Here is an 18,154-nt window from a genome sequence, read left to right as displayed (position 1 = left end):
CATCTGTCGAGGCTTGTCAAGGTCACATCATGCCACACCACCACCACCATCCTGCTGGTTCCTGCATGTAAAAGAGTTTCAAAATCAAGGGTCAAAAATGGTTGAAAGTCATGTCACTCATGCAGCTTCGAATAGGTCCACAAGGATGATTCATATCTAATGGTTTCTATTGAAAAAAGCAGGATTTAGCAGCAAACAACTAGTTTGTGTAGGTGTAAACTAGTTACGTCCTTTAATCTGTTAATGCTGATTTGCTGGATGGGTGTGTGTATTAGTTTCTATGTCAAAATTATATGTCATAATGTCATAATCATGTCTGATTTCAACTTTTTACGTTAGAATTTTTTTAAAAACACAACTAAACAGCAACAGCTGCTAGTTCCAGTTAGAGGCCTTATAGAGTCAGTGGAGAAGTCCACTGCGTTTGGGGGCAGCACAGAGTAGACATTTATGTAACTCCCAGATTGGTAGGGACAGTTGGCCCCCATTTTCTTCCCATGAACATGTCGTAGTATTGAAAGAGGACATAGAGCTCATTATTTATTTCCTTTTGTCCACTGTTTGACGCCTGTTTTAATGTAGTTTTATTCGACAAGCTCAGCGTTACAAACAGCACTAAGTGTTGTCAGACTGACACGTGAAGCTGTTTTTACACACACTGAGCGCACAACAGCACATACACGCAATGAAGATATAAAACTAGATGAAGACAGATATTAAAGAAGGCATGGGGGAGGAACAAAAATGCAGCCTCTTGACTCGTCCATGGACAGTCAAACTACCAAGTTAAACCCACAATGGTCCAAACTGTTTTACCAGTTCTTCAGATATTTATTGTTGTGCTTTGAGTGTTTGTGTTTTAAAACCTAATTGTAGGGTCCTGTCTGCCTTATTCTCATTATGTGTTAGTTAAATGTGTTAGGAAAAAACTGAAATGAGCTGGAAACAACTCAGTACCATTACACAATGGGAAAATTTATTTGTGTTATGTTAAATGACAATAACAGCAAAAACGAAAACTGAATTTAACCATGTAACCCACGTTGCCTCGTCCTGTTAACAGGATTTTGTGAATTTATTCATTCCAAATGCTAAATTTACACATTTGAGTATAATAATGAACAGGAAGGAAATTAAGATACTTAAATTGGCTGAAGATGCAATTTGTGTATAAAATCACAGTCGTCCTTAGAGGACACAGGATAAAGACATCTTTAGACATGACTTCTTAGATATATCATCATTGTGAATAAACATCTGTACACGTCATGTTAGAAAGAGAATCTGTGTTCTATGAACTAATAGTACATTTAGGAAACAAAGTGCTGTTGTTTAAAAAAAGAGTTTTGTTTCGCCTGTGCTTTGTACAGCAGCTGGTTCAGGTGGATGCTGGAACAATCGGGAGACACGTCAGAACTGTGTTAGGTGTTTTTCACTTTGACTGACACTAACTGCCATTAGGTGACAGATTTATCATTGGGTTCAGTTCTGGGTAGGAACCTTCAGAACATTTATAGTACGAACCACATTGCTTAGATACAATTGATACCAGATCACATATACCTTGTCATTGTGCACCAAATTTTGATACCTAAAGTGGGAAGCACCTTAGGTGTCTCCATTAACAAGCCAGTCTCTCACATTAGCTTCAATAGCTTCGCCCGCTCTCGTTCTTAGATTCCCCTTTCTGATTTATGGGGTCTGTCCTTGGCCCGCTCCTTCCTGAAACTGAGCGAACAGGTAACAAACTCTACTGGGGCCCAGAAACTAATTCATGTGCAATGTGCTTTTCCTTTTAATTATCTGCTGTGTTTTTCTTGCTTTTCTGCTTTTCAAAAATAGAGGACATGCTCCATCCTCCATGACCCAGAAAACAGAAAATTGGTGGATAGAATTTTCTTTTAATAAACATCCAATCAAGGAAAAGTTGCTAAAGGTTTGTTTGGACTGTATTAAAGGAAACATAAACTTGCAGCTGTCATTTACAGAAAGGTGAGGCAGGGTTAAGTGTGTAGTAAGACACGGAAATGAAGAGATAGGATCATGGCCTGAGTTTCTGTCAAACCTGAGGTGCAGAACTTGATGATCTTGTGTAGCATGTGTATCAATGCAACAGATTTTTATTTCTACCAGAAATCCACCAATTTCTTTTGATTGATGTTTTATTTTAGTATGTGTTTGTCTTTGTGCATTATATATATAATTTTTGAGTAAGCATTTTATTTTATTATTTTATTTTCTCTAAGTGACCTTTGAGCAGTCAGTGATGTCGCTGCTTTCCTCAGTCGGCCAGGGGTCTTGCTGAGCAGATGTTAGATGATTGCTCCATGTAGGAGCCTGGTCAAATGAAGTCGCTGTACAGAACTTTTATTTTATTTAACAGAGTTGGTCTGATTATGCATATGAACAGCTTCAACTTCACCTCTTGTCTCACTATGACTATGTGTAGCGCCTCATCCGGCTGTTAAACTGCTGTCTGGACAACAACAGTGTAGCCTGTCCGAGGACTCAGGAAGCAATGACCTCTCACCATTATCAGCAGGGGAACCGCCTTCGCAACCAGCTTAGTTGGCAAGTCTTGAAAGACACATGATGTGAGGATGGAAGAAGGGATGGGTTTTCAGTTACTGTCTGATTAATTTTTGACTGTCAGTAAACAGACCTCAAAGTTGACCACAGCTAAAGTTAGTGCAAGGCTTTACTACTGGACAGAATCCAGTAATCTTCATTCGTTGAATGTGGCTAAAAATACCAGACCAGAAGCTGCATAGATATTTAGTCAGACGAACCTTCTGTTGGAACTAGTTCTCCTTCTTCTCCTTCTGGTTGAGGTTAATTAAGTAGTGTGTGACTCTCTCTTGGCCTCTGCTGATTCAGATGTGCTGAGGAACTGCCAGGTCATCCACGTCTGTAGACTCTGTACCTGGAAAACACACTTGGAGTAACGTTGTCTTCCCAAGCCAGTCTGAAGCAGTAGTACAGTTATGGATTGTTGTTGCTGCTTCGTGAATTTACTCTGTAGCTGAGGTTTTAGAGAACATTAGACCAGTCCACTAGCCAATCATTAAACTCTATTTACACACAATGTTTGCACCGTACAAAATGAATTGGTATCCAGCTTCCAATCTTTTTTCTTTACATATAGGACACAAGAACATGGTTATGCGTATCTGCCCCTCTTTCGAACCACTTTTTCCTCCATTTTTACCACCTGACTCTGCTCCGAAGCATCCGGTCATAACTTTAATATTTACATGTGGATATTTTGACATGTTAGTTGCGCTTTAGGAAAAAATCAAACATCATTAAAGTTGTCAGGATTAATTCGGAACCAACTTTTACAATATATCCAATATTTTCAGTGCAGACCAAAGTAGTCACTTTATATAACTGTATACAGTTCTTTTTCTCATTGCTTTTATCTAAGGATATAATTAAGATTATTATTTGAGGATTGTGCATCCTGGGTGGGGGCTGTGGTGTTTTTAGTTCCAGTTTCAGAATTTTCTGCCATAAAACAATAACATGATATTCACATCAGAGTGACATCATTTGTGGGTTAAAGTCAGGAGGAGGATCACAGGCCGGACTGACTAGTGAATTAAATGAGCTCTTACATAAGCTCAGGATACAGACTCCTATATTTTACACCTATACGTCAAGTGTCACAGTTCTCTCAGTTTGTCTTTGCTGTGTTTTTTATCTCATTCTTTGTTTCACTAACCAGGTCTAAGTTCAAATGAGCGTTGCTGTATGTTTTATTCCTGCAAATCACTAAATGGTTATTGTGCATTACCTGAAAACAGGATTTTTAAAAAGCTGTAATTGATCATCTGGGATAACTGTGCCCTTAAAATAAGAACACCCTTGATGGTTTCATAGTCCTGGTTGAATGTTCCTTTTTATACAGTTAGTTACAGTCACACCCTTACTGTCATAAACCAAGGAGATCGTCTCCACAATCCAGTGGGAGGGATGCTGTTTACACAGCGCTCTGCTCTTTAACAGAAAAATGGACTTGGTCCAATCCATGTAAGCATGCAAAGGACACAGTGAGGTCAATTTCCTCTGCTGCTGCGATCACAAGGTTGGAGGACACAAGCTTTGGAGCTCAACCATCAGACATATAGGCACCACCATTTAAAAGCACGCCACTTGTATGCTTGTATGGGGTGGCTGTAACACAGTTGGTGAGGCAGTTGACCATGTACCACAGGGTTCAATTCCCGCTCCCAACTACATGTCAAAGTGTCCTTGGGTAGGACACTGAACCCCAAGTTGCTCCCTGTGGGTCAGGTGAGCACCTTACATGGCAGCCACCGCCATCGGTGTTTGTGAGTGTGTGTGTATGAATGGGTGAATGGGAATCAACATTGTAAAGCGCTTGGATAAAAGCGCTATATAAGCGACTATTTATTATAATTGTTTTTTGTATATGTACAGCCCTCTTGTGAAAGCAAATCAGGAACTTTGCATTGTTGCCAACCACACCAAGAGGCAAACCCATAGCTAATGGGTTGGATTTTTCAGCAGGTAAGCATCAGTTTTGGTGGACAGCTTTCTATATACTACCACTGTCATGCTCTTGTGAGGGGGCTGCAATGAGTTGGTCTTATTATGCATATGAACAGCTTCAACTTCACCTCTTGTCTCACTATGACTATGTGTAGCAGCTCCAGCTGTTTCCCCCCTCACTTTGAGTCTTGACCATCAGCTGTGTGATGGCCTAAGCCAGACCTGTGTTCTGGCTTTGTCCATGTGTGGTTGGCTGTGTTCTTCCTTGTTTTCCAGGAAGCCAGTGGGTGGAGCTGAGATTTAGGCATGCTGTACACCTGTGTCAATTGGGTTGAGGTTCCTATAAAGGAGACCTTAAATATCGGCTCAGTCTCTTCCCCTGGGCCTGCTTGCTGAGTTCTCTTTTGATTTGTGCACTTCTTTAACACAAACATGACTCAAATCTTTATGTACTCAATTAAAATATTTTAAGTTACTTGAGAATCTTGTGTGGTCTCTTTGTCGCATACTGTTGAGCCAATTTGTGACAGCTGACATAGGTTTATCCACGTAGAATGTTGTCCTGAGTCTAAAGTAGGAGGAGCAGCAGACTACCTTGGGCACCTGGGGTACTACAGCTCTCTCTCCAGAACCACCACACCAGTCTGCCAGCCTATTGCCATTTTCACTTTCCTCCATGTGGCCATAAAGAGGCTTCGCAGCAGAGACAAATGTTGTTTAGAGCCTTCAGCATCTCAAGATGAATTTCAACTACACCTGAGTTCCTCTAAGATTAGATTCTGCTGCATCAGGAGATCATCTGGCCTTTAATGCTAGATTAACTCTCTTTACTGCTGTGTCAGGTTCTCAGATTGCTGCCATGACAGACACAACTGCCTTGAATTTTGCAGCCAACTTAAGATTTACTTGATAATAACAGAATACCACACACAGAACAGCCACTTCTTAGTTTTTCAGTAGTTTGTAATGCACATGCCCAATTGGTTAAAGCCGCAAACTAGGAGTGTAAAGAATATAAGATACGGATCCGAAAATGTATAGTAAGACGTACGACTACATTATTCAAAAACCACAGATTTAAACCACAACACCAGTGGATGGAGAAGTACTAGGTAGAAGTACTAGGAGAAGTAAGTAGGTCTTCTAAGTAAAAGTATCATTAAGTTACCACAGTGTAGAAAAATAGTATTGGCATCAAATTATTCTTAACGTACCCAACTTTAATTATTTTTAGAACAGTCCATTTCAGAATGAGACTGTATTATAATAATTGATGCATTCATGTGTAAACGTCACTGTTGTGGCTGTAAAAGGTGGATCTCATTTAAATTACAATATATACTGATAATATATAATAATTTTAAATACACCAAATTATTTTAAGTATTATATTTTAAGTATTATAAAATGGAAACAGCTACATCAGCTACAGCTATAACTACATCAAAAACTGTAGTTAAGTTTAGTACTTGAGGAAATGTACTTGGTTCCAAAGCTAAAAATGCAGACAATAATATAATGTGTAGTTTGTGTAGACAGTGAATTACTGTCAGCTAATAATCAAACAGGAGCAGGCAGAAGAAGTGATCTGGTAAACTTATTTTATTCTTTGCAGATTATATCTTGACAGACTCAGTACATATTCCATTTAGACTGTATAAATGGATTTTCTGACCATCATGGGAACTGATTTCCAAAACTAGAAAAGGGTTTGAATTTGTATTTGTACATAACCTAACATTCTAAATCATTTATATTTACAAAAGAAATCAATAAATTATAAAAAGTCAAATTGTTTCTCTCCCCCATGGACTTTCATATGTCTCTTAAGATGAGACCTTTGGTTAAATGTTTTATTACATACATTACAACCGAATGGTTTCTCTCCTTTGTGGACTCTCATGTGTCTCTTAATTTGAGACTTTTGTTTAAATCTCGTACCACAAACATCACAACTAAATGGTTTCTCTCCCGTGTGGACTCTCATGTGTCTTTTCAAATCCCCTCTGTTTGTAAATCTCTTAGTGCAATCATTACAGTTATGTGGTTTCTCTCCCGTGTGGACTCTCATGTGTCTCTCAAGATTAGACTTTTTGTTAAATCTTGTACTGCATACATTACAATCAAATGGTTTCTCCCCTGCGTGAATGCTCATGTGTTTCTTCAAACTCCCCTTTTCTGCAAATCTTATTCCACAAACATCACAACCAAATGGTTTCTCTCCTGTGTGGACTCTTGTGTGTGCCTTAAAATGAGACTTGTGGTTGAATATTTTGCCACAAAAATCACAGCCAAATGATTTCTTTCCTGTGTGGACTCTTGTGTGTGTCTTCAAATCCCCTTTTTTGGTAAAAGTTTTACTACAAAAATCACAACCAAATGGTTTCTGTCCTGCATGGATTCTCATGTGTTCCTTCAAATGCCCTTTTTGTGTAAAACGTTTACTACAAACATCACAAAAAAATGGTTTCTCTCCTGTGTGGACTCTCATATGTCTCTTAAGATTAGACTTTTTCCTAAATCTTGTACTACATACGTTACAATCAAATGATTTCTCCCCTATGTGGACTTTCATCTCTGAATCTACCATTTGCTTTACTCTAGAACATTTATCATTAACAAATTCGCTGGAAGATCTTTTTCCTGAATGACATGTCACATGTTTCTGAAGACACAGTTTATCACACTCGAAGCAGCTCAAGCTACTTGTGGCAGTGTTACATCCTACATCACTTACACTGTCACTGTCTTCAGTATCAGTTCCGGAATCTGACATTGGTTTCTTCCAGTCATCATTGTCATCACTGACTTCAGTCTCAGAAGAGTCTGAAGCCTTGTCAGTGTTCTGTGGTAAATGATTATCTGGATCCAGGTACCTGGCTGCCTCTGATCCTCCACAGTTCTGTCCATCAATTTCTCTTTGAATGTGCTTGGCGGAGCTGCTGGTTGGAGACTCTGACTTTCTGCTGCATTCAGTTTGGTTTGGATGAAGCTGTGAGGCCTGAGGTTTCTCTTCATCACCTTCATTCTTCACAGGAACAACAGTTAATGTGAATCTGGCCTCCTCCAGCCCATTAAATGGCTCTCCTTCCTGATTGGTCCAGAGTTCCTCCTGTTCCTCTTTTATGTGCACTGCTCCCATATCCTGGTCGAGTCTGGAGCTCCCATCAGAGGGAACCTCATCTTTATTTTCCAACAGCTGTGGGACATCTGCAGAGACCACAGACACACACATGCACAATATGTACAACTGTTCTTAAGGTTTCTAGCAGTTGTTTTTCATGCAAGTTGTATTTTTTCCCCTTCTGTTAACATCTGCAGTTCTTTTTAACTGTGTCCAACTCATGTTTCCAACCCCCCACCCCAAGTTTATTTTCCAGATTGTATGATTCTCTCTTCCTTTTCATCAGTAACTGTAATGTTTGCGGTTGTATTTACTGTTTCTGGTTTTGTGTCTCTCATTTCTTGTGGTTTGTAGCTTTTCATTCCTGACTGGTTTTAATATCCTCCTCCTACCATATGGGACAGAATCAACCATTAAAGACTTGTTTTAAAGTTCTCAGTAGAACTGATCCTTAAGTGTCCATTCAATTGTTTTCTCAGCTCAAGTCAAGAATAAAATTACTTTTTAAAAAAAGTGACTATTAGTTTTGCTTTTTATATTGGCTGGTTAAACAATTATACAGTTGTTCTTGTACTTTTTTTAATTTCTGCTCTGCTTCTTTAGTTAAATCCTGTTTTTATTGAAATAGCCTGCTTACTTGGTTTATGCAGATATAATGTTCTACTGGACTAGTCAATAGAGTAGAGGGTAACCTGTGTTCATGTGCTGTTTATTATTTATTATTTTATTTTATTAACCACCATTCTCTTACTGAATTAATCAGAAACTCAGAAGTTTCTTCTACCGGAACCTTTCACGCTTCCAGACCGGACTCTACGTTGGTGTGGGACGTGATTCCGGACGCTACACACGAGAACTATCAGGGACGCGACGGGAAAATAGCGCTGGTTGTCTTCTCGCTCGTAAATCCTCATAGCTATGTCTTTTCTCTGAGGCCACGATGTCTGTCATCACTTCATCCAAAACACAGGTCTTACCTTTGCGCTGCTCGTTGTGCGGGGCTCCTTCTCCGTCTGCTGCCATGAATACTGCTTACTTCCATCTTGTGCAGCACTAATTTCCCGACCCCCATCGCTCCAACCACGCAATAACGTTCCGTTCTCCTACACCGTCCGTCCACGGCTTCGCTTCCTCCCTTTGTCAGGGAATTCGAGCCAACAGTCTGAATAAAACATGAAGCATCTCTCTTGGCTGATAAACTGGAGCTGTGGTAAAATCTATTTAATTCTTTATAGCATTTATGTTGACAGAAACGGTACATTTTCAATTTTTAGAACTTTTTTTTTCTGGAGCAAGTCAAAAGAGGTGAGTTCATGTTATTCATTTTTTACCTTTAGTTTTTAAATTTGTATTTTTACTTTTTTATCTCAGCAACTGAATGGCGAAGATTATTTAAAATGTCAAAAAAAGTCAAACGGTTTCTCTCCGAGTCTAGACCCTCATTAGTTAATCTATTCACTTCTGTCTAAGACATTTGTTGTTAACCAATCTGCTGGAACATCTTTTACCAGAACAACATCACATGTTTCTGAAGGCACTGTATCGAAACAATTCCACTTGAAACACCTAAAGTTTTTTTTTGCAGTGTTATGTCCCACATCACCTAGATGCATCCTGCATTTACCTGGCAAGGTGGCTTGGTCTCCAGCAGTGAATGTGAACCTGGTGATATCAACCCTCTCCAGCTGTTTAAACTGCTCTCCCTCCTCCTGACTGGTCCAGAGTTCCTCCTGTTCCTCTTTAATGTGCATTGGTCCAGTCTAGCTGCTGCACATTTCCAGGTACCAGTGACACACACGGACATTGTGTACAACTATTCACAGTGGTATTACTTTGTTAGTGAGGTCAGTGAGGTTTTGATAGTCAGCAGTATTTATTACATAAGAAAATGAATTGAATAATTAGTAATTCAAGGACTCTAGTACACAAGCTACCGATGTGTTCGTTAAATTTCTGCACTTTGGATAAAATTAAGACCTTGACACATCCACCAAGGAGGACACACCTGATGATACACCTCAATGAATCTCTGCCACACTCTCAACTGGCCTGAAACAAAATACCACCCTTGAAGATATAACTATTGCATTTCTGTTCTAATAATAGTCAATTTGTTCTTTTACTAATGAAACTCACACAGGGCAGCTGTAGCTCAGTTGCTAAGGCAGTTGTCCACGAAACACAGTGGTTCGATTCCCAGTCCCTCCTGGCTAAGTGGGCAAGACACCCAACCCCAAGTTACTCCCTGTGTGTCAAGTGAGCACCTTGGATGGCAGCCGCCACCGTGTATGTGAATGGGTGAACGAGAAACAACATTGTAAAGTGTTTTAGGTAAAATCGCTCCATAAGTGGCCAATCACTCTCAGAACCATATTCAGTATTATTTACAATACATTGTTTTCGTAGTGCAGTACTTTTACTTTATCGACCAAGGGCCCAGGTGGGTAACTTCTGTGATGAGCTTAACATTCTGCTGTCCCACTTCCCTGAAGATGGCAAACCTCTTATCTTGGAAGAACTGAATATCCACCTAGACAAACCACAGGTGGTTGACATCCTTGCAAATATTGGACCTGAAATTGATCAAATATTCCCCCAAACTCACCTGGAACTGAACCATGGACAACATCTCAGTCACTTCTCTGGATTCTTGGATCCCTTCAGTCAACTCTCAGACTTTCTCTCCCAGAGCAACCTCCTCAATATCAACCAGTCTGGCGTCAAGAGTGGTCTCGCCACAGAAAAAAATGGTTGTGGAATCCCCGCAGGCTGCAAAAGCTGGGCTCAGTCTTCTGTCTTAATCCTTCTTGATCTATCTGCAGCCTTTGACACTAAGCCATCAGATCCTCCTGTCCACGTTCTCTGACTTGGGGATCTCTGGAACAGCTCTGGCCTAGCTTCAGTTCTACTTATATTGATGAACCTGTAAGATATTCTGGCAGGGGCATGTCGCTAACTCTCATAGCAACTCTACCAGTGTGCTGCAGGGCTCACTCCTTGGTCATCTTCTTTTTTCCACATGCCTGGGTTCTATCATTCACACACATGGCTTTTCCTATAATTGCTTTGCTGATGACATCCTGTCTTGTTTTTATGTAATTGTTTTCTAACTGAACCTTACCCAGAAGTTTTTTGTGGCTCACCCTAACCACTGTTATGTCTTAATGTGACATTACCCTGAAGTTTTATTCCCTAACAATAATGTAGTGTTGTTGTGCATATAAAGTCCTTCCTGTAACGTTGAAAGTTGAAGCTACTGGAGCGTCCAATACAGACGGCAAAGTTCACCTGCTGCATCAATACTGGACGCAGTTGTTCTCAGGGCATGAAATAGTAGCATACAATAGTTACACCAAAGGGTACCTGTGTTGCCACTATGATACGACAAAGGACATACAAATGGGTCAAATTTGATGCCTTAGAAAATGTCAATATCTGACTCTGTAGGATGAGAACGTGTTAGCGATGCCCTGCTGATGGGACCACTGGCTGTATAATCAAACCCCTCCAAATGATCCAAAATGCAGCAGTGCATCTAATTTTTGATCAGCCAACAAGGCCACTCATGTCCAACCACTGTTCAGATCATTCAGACATGCTCAACAAGTATCCTGACACTCCTAATCAACAAATTAAATGGATAAACATGGTAAATGGCCGCTTATATAGCGCTTTTAACCAAAGGGCTTCACACTCACTCGTTCACACCCATGCCCACATACCGACGGCCATGGCCGCCAAGGAAAGTGCTCACCTGAACCACCGGGAGCAACTTGGAGTTCAGTGTCTTTGAAGGAACAGGAGGGACCACCCAGGAGGTACTGCATGCCCTGTGGGGCTACAGACCCTGTGGGGCCACAGACCCTCTGTGACATTCCTACACTGCAGCATGAAAAAGTCAAAACTACGGTGGCCCCGAGATCTCAAAGCACTGCAATTTGAGAAAACAAATGCACATAGACACAAACAATTTCACCAATTTGACAACACTAACTAAGGCTGCTAAAAAAAGCAGGAATTGTCTCAGGAAGCAGCTCACATAAGCTAAGGTTCAGCTGTATTGTGTCAGTGACCAACACAGAGCTGCTTGTGTTAAATGACCAGCTGTGTTTTCACCCTCCTTTAATTTGGTTTGTAAGGTACTGAACTAAGTTACGCCTGGTTAAGCTACCATGTGTAGCTGCTGTTGAATTATTTTGCTACTGTAACTAGCTAACACTGTCAAGTAGCTTTGACTAGCTTAGTGGTTTCCAATATATCTGTTTGACATAATGGGGCAACTTTGGCGCAGGAGGTTGAGCAGCTGTCCACCAATCCTGGTTGCTGGTTTGATCCAGACTCCTTCGGTCACATGTTGAAGTGTCCTTGAGCAATGTAAGCTGGAATACAAACGGGGCAGTGGGCCTTGAGGACCAGGGTTGAAAGGCCCTGGTCTAATCTAGTCTAAAAAGACACATTTCTGGAAAAGGTTGAACATCTCTGAGGCTAAAATTCAACCATCGTCAGGTATTTGATCGTTGTCTGCAGTCTGGTGCCTCTATCAAACATCTTTTCGCATTAGTTTCAATTTGAACATATAACTGCATTTTTTCCTTGTGGTCTTCTCATAGAACTTTGCTTTAATGCTGCTTTTTACTTCATTTGAAAGTTGCTTTAAAGATTGGTTAATGTTTTTACATTAAAGCATTTTTTTAGTTTTAAAATCTGTTCACAATTTCAATGCTTGCTTCCAACCTTTCAAAACCTAGTTTTAATGTTTTGAAGTGTTACTGTTTCTCCAACCTCAAACTAACAAATGTTTCTGTTTGACATAAAAGCCCATCGTCTATCAAGTGACTCCAAACATAAAGAGAGAGTTTATGCTCAGTTTGGAATTTATTGTCAGTATAAGACAGATGAAGATTCAAAGCTCCACCAAAACCAGTAAATCTGAGTTTAAAGCTGTGTGTTTTTAGCTGCAGCAGCAGACTGAAGGGACCATCTTTATCCAGACAGCAGAGACATCTGGTCACCACCAAATGTCACTTCCCTCATTGAATTGGATGATTCTGATGGGAACTAATTTGGATTTGTTCCTCTGGATCCTCCACTAAGTTCCTATCAGTCCCATCATTCCTTTACACCAACTGCAGCTGTTTAACACCAGACTTCACACACACACACACACAAACACACACACACACACACAGTCTATATCGGACTTTATCTACAATAGAAATTATTATTATCCATTTTAAAGATTTCATGAGATTACAGGAAAGAGAGAAGGAAAAGAGAAAAAAAAACACCATCTGATATTCTGTTGTATATTTGTCCTGGATATTTACTGCACCGGACGGATCTTCATGCTGATTTTCTTCAGGGAGTAGTTGTAGCCCTTCCACTGGTACCACTCCACTCCAACATAAGAAATAGTACCGTCAGCCCCCCAGCGATAAACCCCATTGGGGTTTGCATGATGACAGCTGTTGAACCAGAACCCCCCCATGTGTCTTTTGGCACAGTTGCCTGATGAGTCAAAGGTGGAGAACTTCTGTCCGTTGTGATAAGTCAGGGCATCTCCTACAGAGACATAAAGAAAGTAAGCACTACAGCTAATGATACTCTACTGTGTAATATTTTATTACTAAAGATTGAGTATTACAAATATAAATGCTGCGCCTGCTACTACTTCTACAGTTACAAGTGGTACAACTGTTACTACAGCTTCTGCTCCATTTGTCCACATGAAAACTTTGTTAAATGTCCTGCTTAACAGATACTGTAACATTGTCACAACAACACAGCTGAACAACAACATCCATATGAAAATTGATTGTTTTGATTAATGTCAGTGGATATATTTTCACAGTTTTTAAGAAAATTCCCAAAATGATGAGTAGGTTTTAATGACAATGATTATACTGATCTAATGCAGACAATAACTGAAGCTTTAAACCTGATGGGCCTTATAAACAATATTTTATAGGTGTTTATAAAAACTAAGGAGGAACTAACTCACCTGCTCCTCCATTAATGAATCCGGACACGTGCAGTTTGTATCCGTAGGTCTCTGGGTCGATGGAGAACGAGGTGTAACGAGCAAATGCTTTGTTTCCACTGAAGTCCTCCATGTCCACCAGCAGCTCGTACTTTTTCCTCAGAGTCAGGTGGAAGATATTCTCGAGACCTGAAAACACAAACACAAAGAGTGGCTCCACATGTCTGTCAAATAATCACCGCCTGGTGGTGAGTTGTGAAAGTTAGATGAGGGAAATCACTGGACAGACTTGGTAAACCCAAACATGAGAACATCTGGTCTAACCCACTGTTCACATGCAGGGATGTGGAATCTGAATAGGTTATGTTAACTCAACATGAGGGTTAGAGATTTCTCAATTAAAATCCATGTTCTGATCTAACAATCTAATGTTGTTTGTAAACCATCATGTTCCTGATCCAGCTAACTGTTTGCACCTCTGCACCAAATCTTAAGTTGTAGATAAGTTCCTCACCGAGCCAGTACTCTGTAGCAGCGTTACCAAAGCCCAACTTGTACTGATCCCAAGGTCTATAGAAGTTCACTGAGCCGTCCACCCTTCTCTGGAACACCTGGGGGAGTCAGGATGAAGGGGGGTTAATGAGCTGAATACACATGGTGTCTGAAAGCTCGTGTTTCCAAGAAAAGAGATTCAAATACTCACCGTCCATCGTCCTCCTTCTGTATTCATGTCACAGTACACCTACAGAAAAACATAACCAGTACAACACACTGTCAGGACTTCAGGACTTGGTCTTGTGCATGGATACTTCCTCACCACCGGATGAGTGGTAATCTGTGCCTTGATTTAGCTGCTGTTTCTCACCTGTGTCCAACTTGTATCTGTAGAGTTGCTTTGCCTGTGTTTCATTGTGGACTTGCATACGTATTTGCTAATCAGTCTCTGTAACTCTAAGCTCTTCATCCTATTTTGATTTGGCTTGTGAAGACTTGTATTGGTATTTCTAACTGTTTCCCTGATCCTGTAGTACATGGTGGATTTCCTGAGAACATTTGATGCAGCGCTGAACTCTTTACATTTCTCACCCTGATTTTGATTGAAGGAAATCAGTTAAAGCCACTCTGCTTTGTAGTCTGCATTTGCAGCCTCCAGTACTCAATAATGGATGACTCATAGTTTAGTTCCCAGTTTTCTACTCTAGACACCAGAGTTTGGCCCCACAATGGGGGTCTTATCGAGCTGTGGATAACCCGGGAAATCCCTGACACATTATTCAGTCCTACTCTAGCTGCCTGTGTTGTAGTATTAGGTTGTAACATCAACCTGTGTCTTAGACAGGTGACGGGTACCTGGACTGCAGACGTGGCTCCAATGGGAAAGATCGTGTAGACTCCACTGGGGCGGCTCTTGTCATGGTGATAGATGTCACTGGGAGTCCACTGGGAGGACGAGGGGAACACAGTGAGCCACCAGTGGACCCAGGAGGAGGAGGAGGACTGATACTGGCTGGAACATTGGAGATGTGAGTGTTATGGATTTAGCCTTTAAGCTGCCGAACCTCAAACTCATTGGCACATTATGGTCTGTGAAACCTAACTGTAGAGTGGCTCTGTTTAGTTTTGGTAATGTGGACAAAGAATACTTAAAAACCTCCCTCTACCCAGTCAGTCTGTGTATTCAGGTTTGTAAATTTAGTTTATAACTCACCTTCATTGTCAGGTTTTTGCTGACAGTCTGATGATCTGAAAAATAAAGATTAAATATGTGAATAGAAACTAAGTAGAGTTTAAACTGTTAATGGAACGGCCTTGTCACTCTCTTTAAAAACACTTTAAGCTCAGCAGAGATCTTGGAGCGAGTGAAACTATCCATAAAACTGCATTATATAAAATAGGATTATATAAAATTTACTGGGGTTTTCAGTCATTTAGGAAAACAGTCTTAGTGGAAACACGTTTTAACAAAACCACAAACTACAGCCTGTGTAAATAGACATGAAGCTGATGAAATATGAAAACAATCAAATGACATGAACAAAAAATACAAATGCAGTATAGCTTCACTCAAACATGACCCAATGTTTGACTCAACATCTCAGTGTAAGTTTGGAAAATTGCAGTATATTTTTTGTTTCAAACATCTCAGACATTTTTGAAAAAAACAATCATAAACTCCCAGTTAAAGAATCTGGAGCAGCTCAGGATAAATTCGATCTCTCAGCCATGTGTGATGTCTCCAGGTTGGACTCTCACCTGTGTGAACTCACCTGCAGCTGGAACAGAAAAGACTGTGTCTTCACCAAACTGCTGCTTCTCCTTCAGTCTGTCCAACTCTCACAGTTTCACTACTTATATCTGCAGGAGACACTGAGACGTCACAGCAGGTCACACAGATAATAAACCACATTTTTTTTAACACACACTGACACTTCCAGTGTGTGTTCAGTCTAAAACAAACACTTTAATTTCAACACAGCTGTTACTTATAACTTGTTATCTGATTAATTGACAGATATACCCAGTGAAATTATCCGAATGTTTATGACTCCTGGCTTTAAGCTACAGTATTTTTCTCCTGCTGCAAGAGCAGCCCAGTCACTTGTTACAGTCACTGTGTTGAGTCAAACCCTCTATATCCTGTAAATTTATACACAACTAAATGCCAAGCACAAATACGTTTTGTAGGGAACATGACAGCAAATGGATGACTTTTTTTTTTAAATACATTGAGGAGCAATTTTTAAATAATTGTCATGTTCCAAATATGTTGATACATCTATAAAAGTTTTGATTCTAAAACATCTGACTTTATATGAACAATACGATGCTAACATTCATCTCAGCCACCTCCTTGCAACATGGCTGGTGGTGCTACATGCAGCACTTCTTCCTTCTTTGCCTGTGAACACACGTCAACAATCATCATGCTCTCTGTTAAGACTGGGCTGCAGTGATATGGGCTACAACCGTTTACCATCTGCAGCAGGAGACAAACTGCAACAGCTCTATTAGTTTTTAGCTCTTTTCAACAGAATTTAGAACTGACTCACTGAACTCATCATTCCACTGTGTAATCTGCAGCACAGTGATCATTTACTTATCCTTCAGTTATCAACCTGTTTATCTAACATGCAAACAGTATTAAAAAAAAGGTAAATTGAAGGGCAGAAAAATCTTGTGCTTTTAACTTTTAGTTAAAGTGAAAATCATCACATCTTATTGAACAGGATCACTAAGTTTAATGTTACAGGATGAAGTAATTCACTGAAGTACTTTAGAAGTGAGAGTTAAACACTGAGATGTGTTCTGTAAATATGTCAGAGTAAATCTTGCAATCAATATTCAGGCTTTCCATATGGTGTCTCATAATGATTTTACAGCATGCTGTAGTAATATATGTTTATTAATCTGCTGTAACTGAGGGTGTGAACCTGAACAGTCTTTAGCTTAAACATAATTAAGCTCATAATCATATTTTAATTTACGAGCAAGAAAATAGGACAAAATAAAATGGAAAAAATGTGGATGTAACAAGGATACAAATGCATGATGAAGGTAGTGGTCGTGAGAGGAGAACTTTTGTTCATTGAAATAAGTCAGGCCGTCTCCTGAAGAAATATAAAGAATGTAGAATGCTACTGCTAATGATACTATATTGTATAATATTTATTACTTGAGAAGTGAGTATTACTAATACTATAAGCCTATGTTAAATGTCCTGCTCAGTACATACAGTAACATAGTCACAAAAACAGTGATAAACAAATGCATACATATGAAGATTGTTTTGCTTCATGTCAGTTGATATATTGTTACATGTTTTAATAAATATTCTAAATTATCATGGCCATATCAGCCACAATATTCCAATATGAATCAGGTTATAATGATGATGATTATAATGATCTAACTCAGACAGTAACTGAAGCTTTTCTTCTTCATGAACTTCCACATTTGTACAAAGAAACAAAAGCTGTGTCAACACTCAAATACGTGGAAAATGAAGAGTGAGGTAAATAGTAGGTATGTAGATGCAGTAGTTGTAGACAAACTGAGGATACTCATTTCCATTTGGACATGTATCTCTGGCCTTAGGAAGCTGATCTGAAATTTTTGGATAAAATCTATAGTCTGTCAACTACCATCCAGCCTCTGTTCATTGTGGGCTGTCCTAAGGCTCTGACTTCCAAGCTAGAATAATTTGATGCTCATGCTTCACTTGCCTGACATAGCATTTTGTTACTCTGCTGCTAAAACTTAAACAGCTCACAACTTGACTGTATGTACATTCGGGAGACTTTGCAGGCCGTGTCTCACCCAAAGACGTTCCAGAATATATTCCATCATCTTCTCATTGCAACATCACAACAAAATCTACATGGACACGACCAGTCTGTGCTCTCTTCCCAATCATTGAAACCCTTCACTCTCACAATCACACACCGCTGGGGTAGCTGCTATAGAGCTGGCCCGAACTTATCAGGAGAAACCAAATTGAGGTTTGATGCCTTGCTCAATGACACTTTAAAATGTGA

At 39.9% G+C, this 18,154-nt stretch overlaps 1 protein-coding gene and 1 pseudogene across 1 annotated transcript; both read right to left on the bottom strand.

Annotated features, from left to right (window-relative positions):
• Positions 1-6,110: 6,110 nt before the first annotated feature.
• On the bottom strand, positions 6,111-12,354 carry LOC137105456 (zinc finger protein OZF-like). The gene is made up of 3 exons (XM_067487681.1): positions 9,264-12,354; positions 8,617-8,801; positions 6,111-7,725 (listed from the first exon to the last, which is right to left on the bottom strand). The coding sequence occupies exons 2-3, from the start codon at positions 8,660-8,662 to the stop codon at positions 6,293-6,295; spliced, it is 1,479 nt and encodes a 492-aa protein (XP_067343782.1). The 5' UTR covers positions 8,663-8,801; positions 9,264-12,354; the 3' UTR covers positions 6,111-6,292.
• A 141-nt stretch (positions 12,355-12,495) lies between these two features.
• LOC137105464 (microfibril-associated glycoprotein 4-like) lies at positions 12,496-15,150 on the bottom strand (annotated as a pseudogene).
• Positions 15,151-18,154: the final 3,004 nt, after the last annotated feature.

This window comes from Channa argus, chromosome 20 (assembly GCF_033026475.1).
Source record: "Channa argus isolate prfri chromosome 20, Channa argus male v1.0, whole genome shotgun sequence".
NCBI classification, from domain to species: Eukaryota; Metazoa; Chordata; class Actinopteri; order Anabantiformes; family Channidae; genus Channa; species Channa argus.
The sequence above is the reverse complement of the archived record's forward strand: the minus strand, read 5'-3'. Positions and strand labels throughout refer to the sequence as shown.

What these genes read in the sequence shown, in the direction of transcription:
- LOC137105456 (XM_067487681.1), bottom strand. Translation starts at nt 8,662, where the DNA reads ATGGCAGCAGACGGAGAAGGAGCCCCGCACAACGAGCAGCGCAAAG. An exon ending in GCACAACGAGCAGCGCAAAG is followed by an intron (nt 7,726 to 8,616) that starts GTAAGACCTGTG and finishes TGGTCTCTGCAG; the next exon opens with ATGTCCCACAGCTGTTGGAA.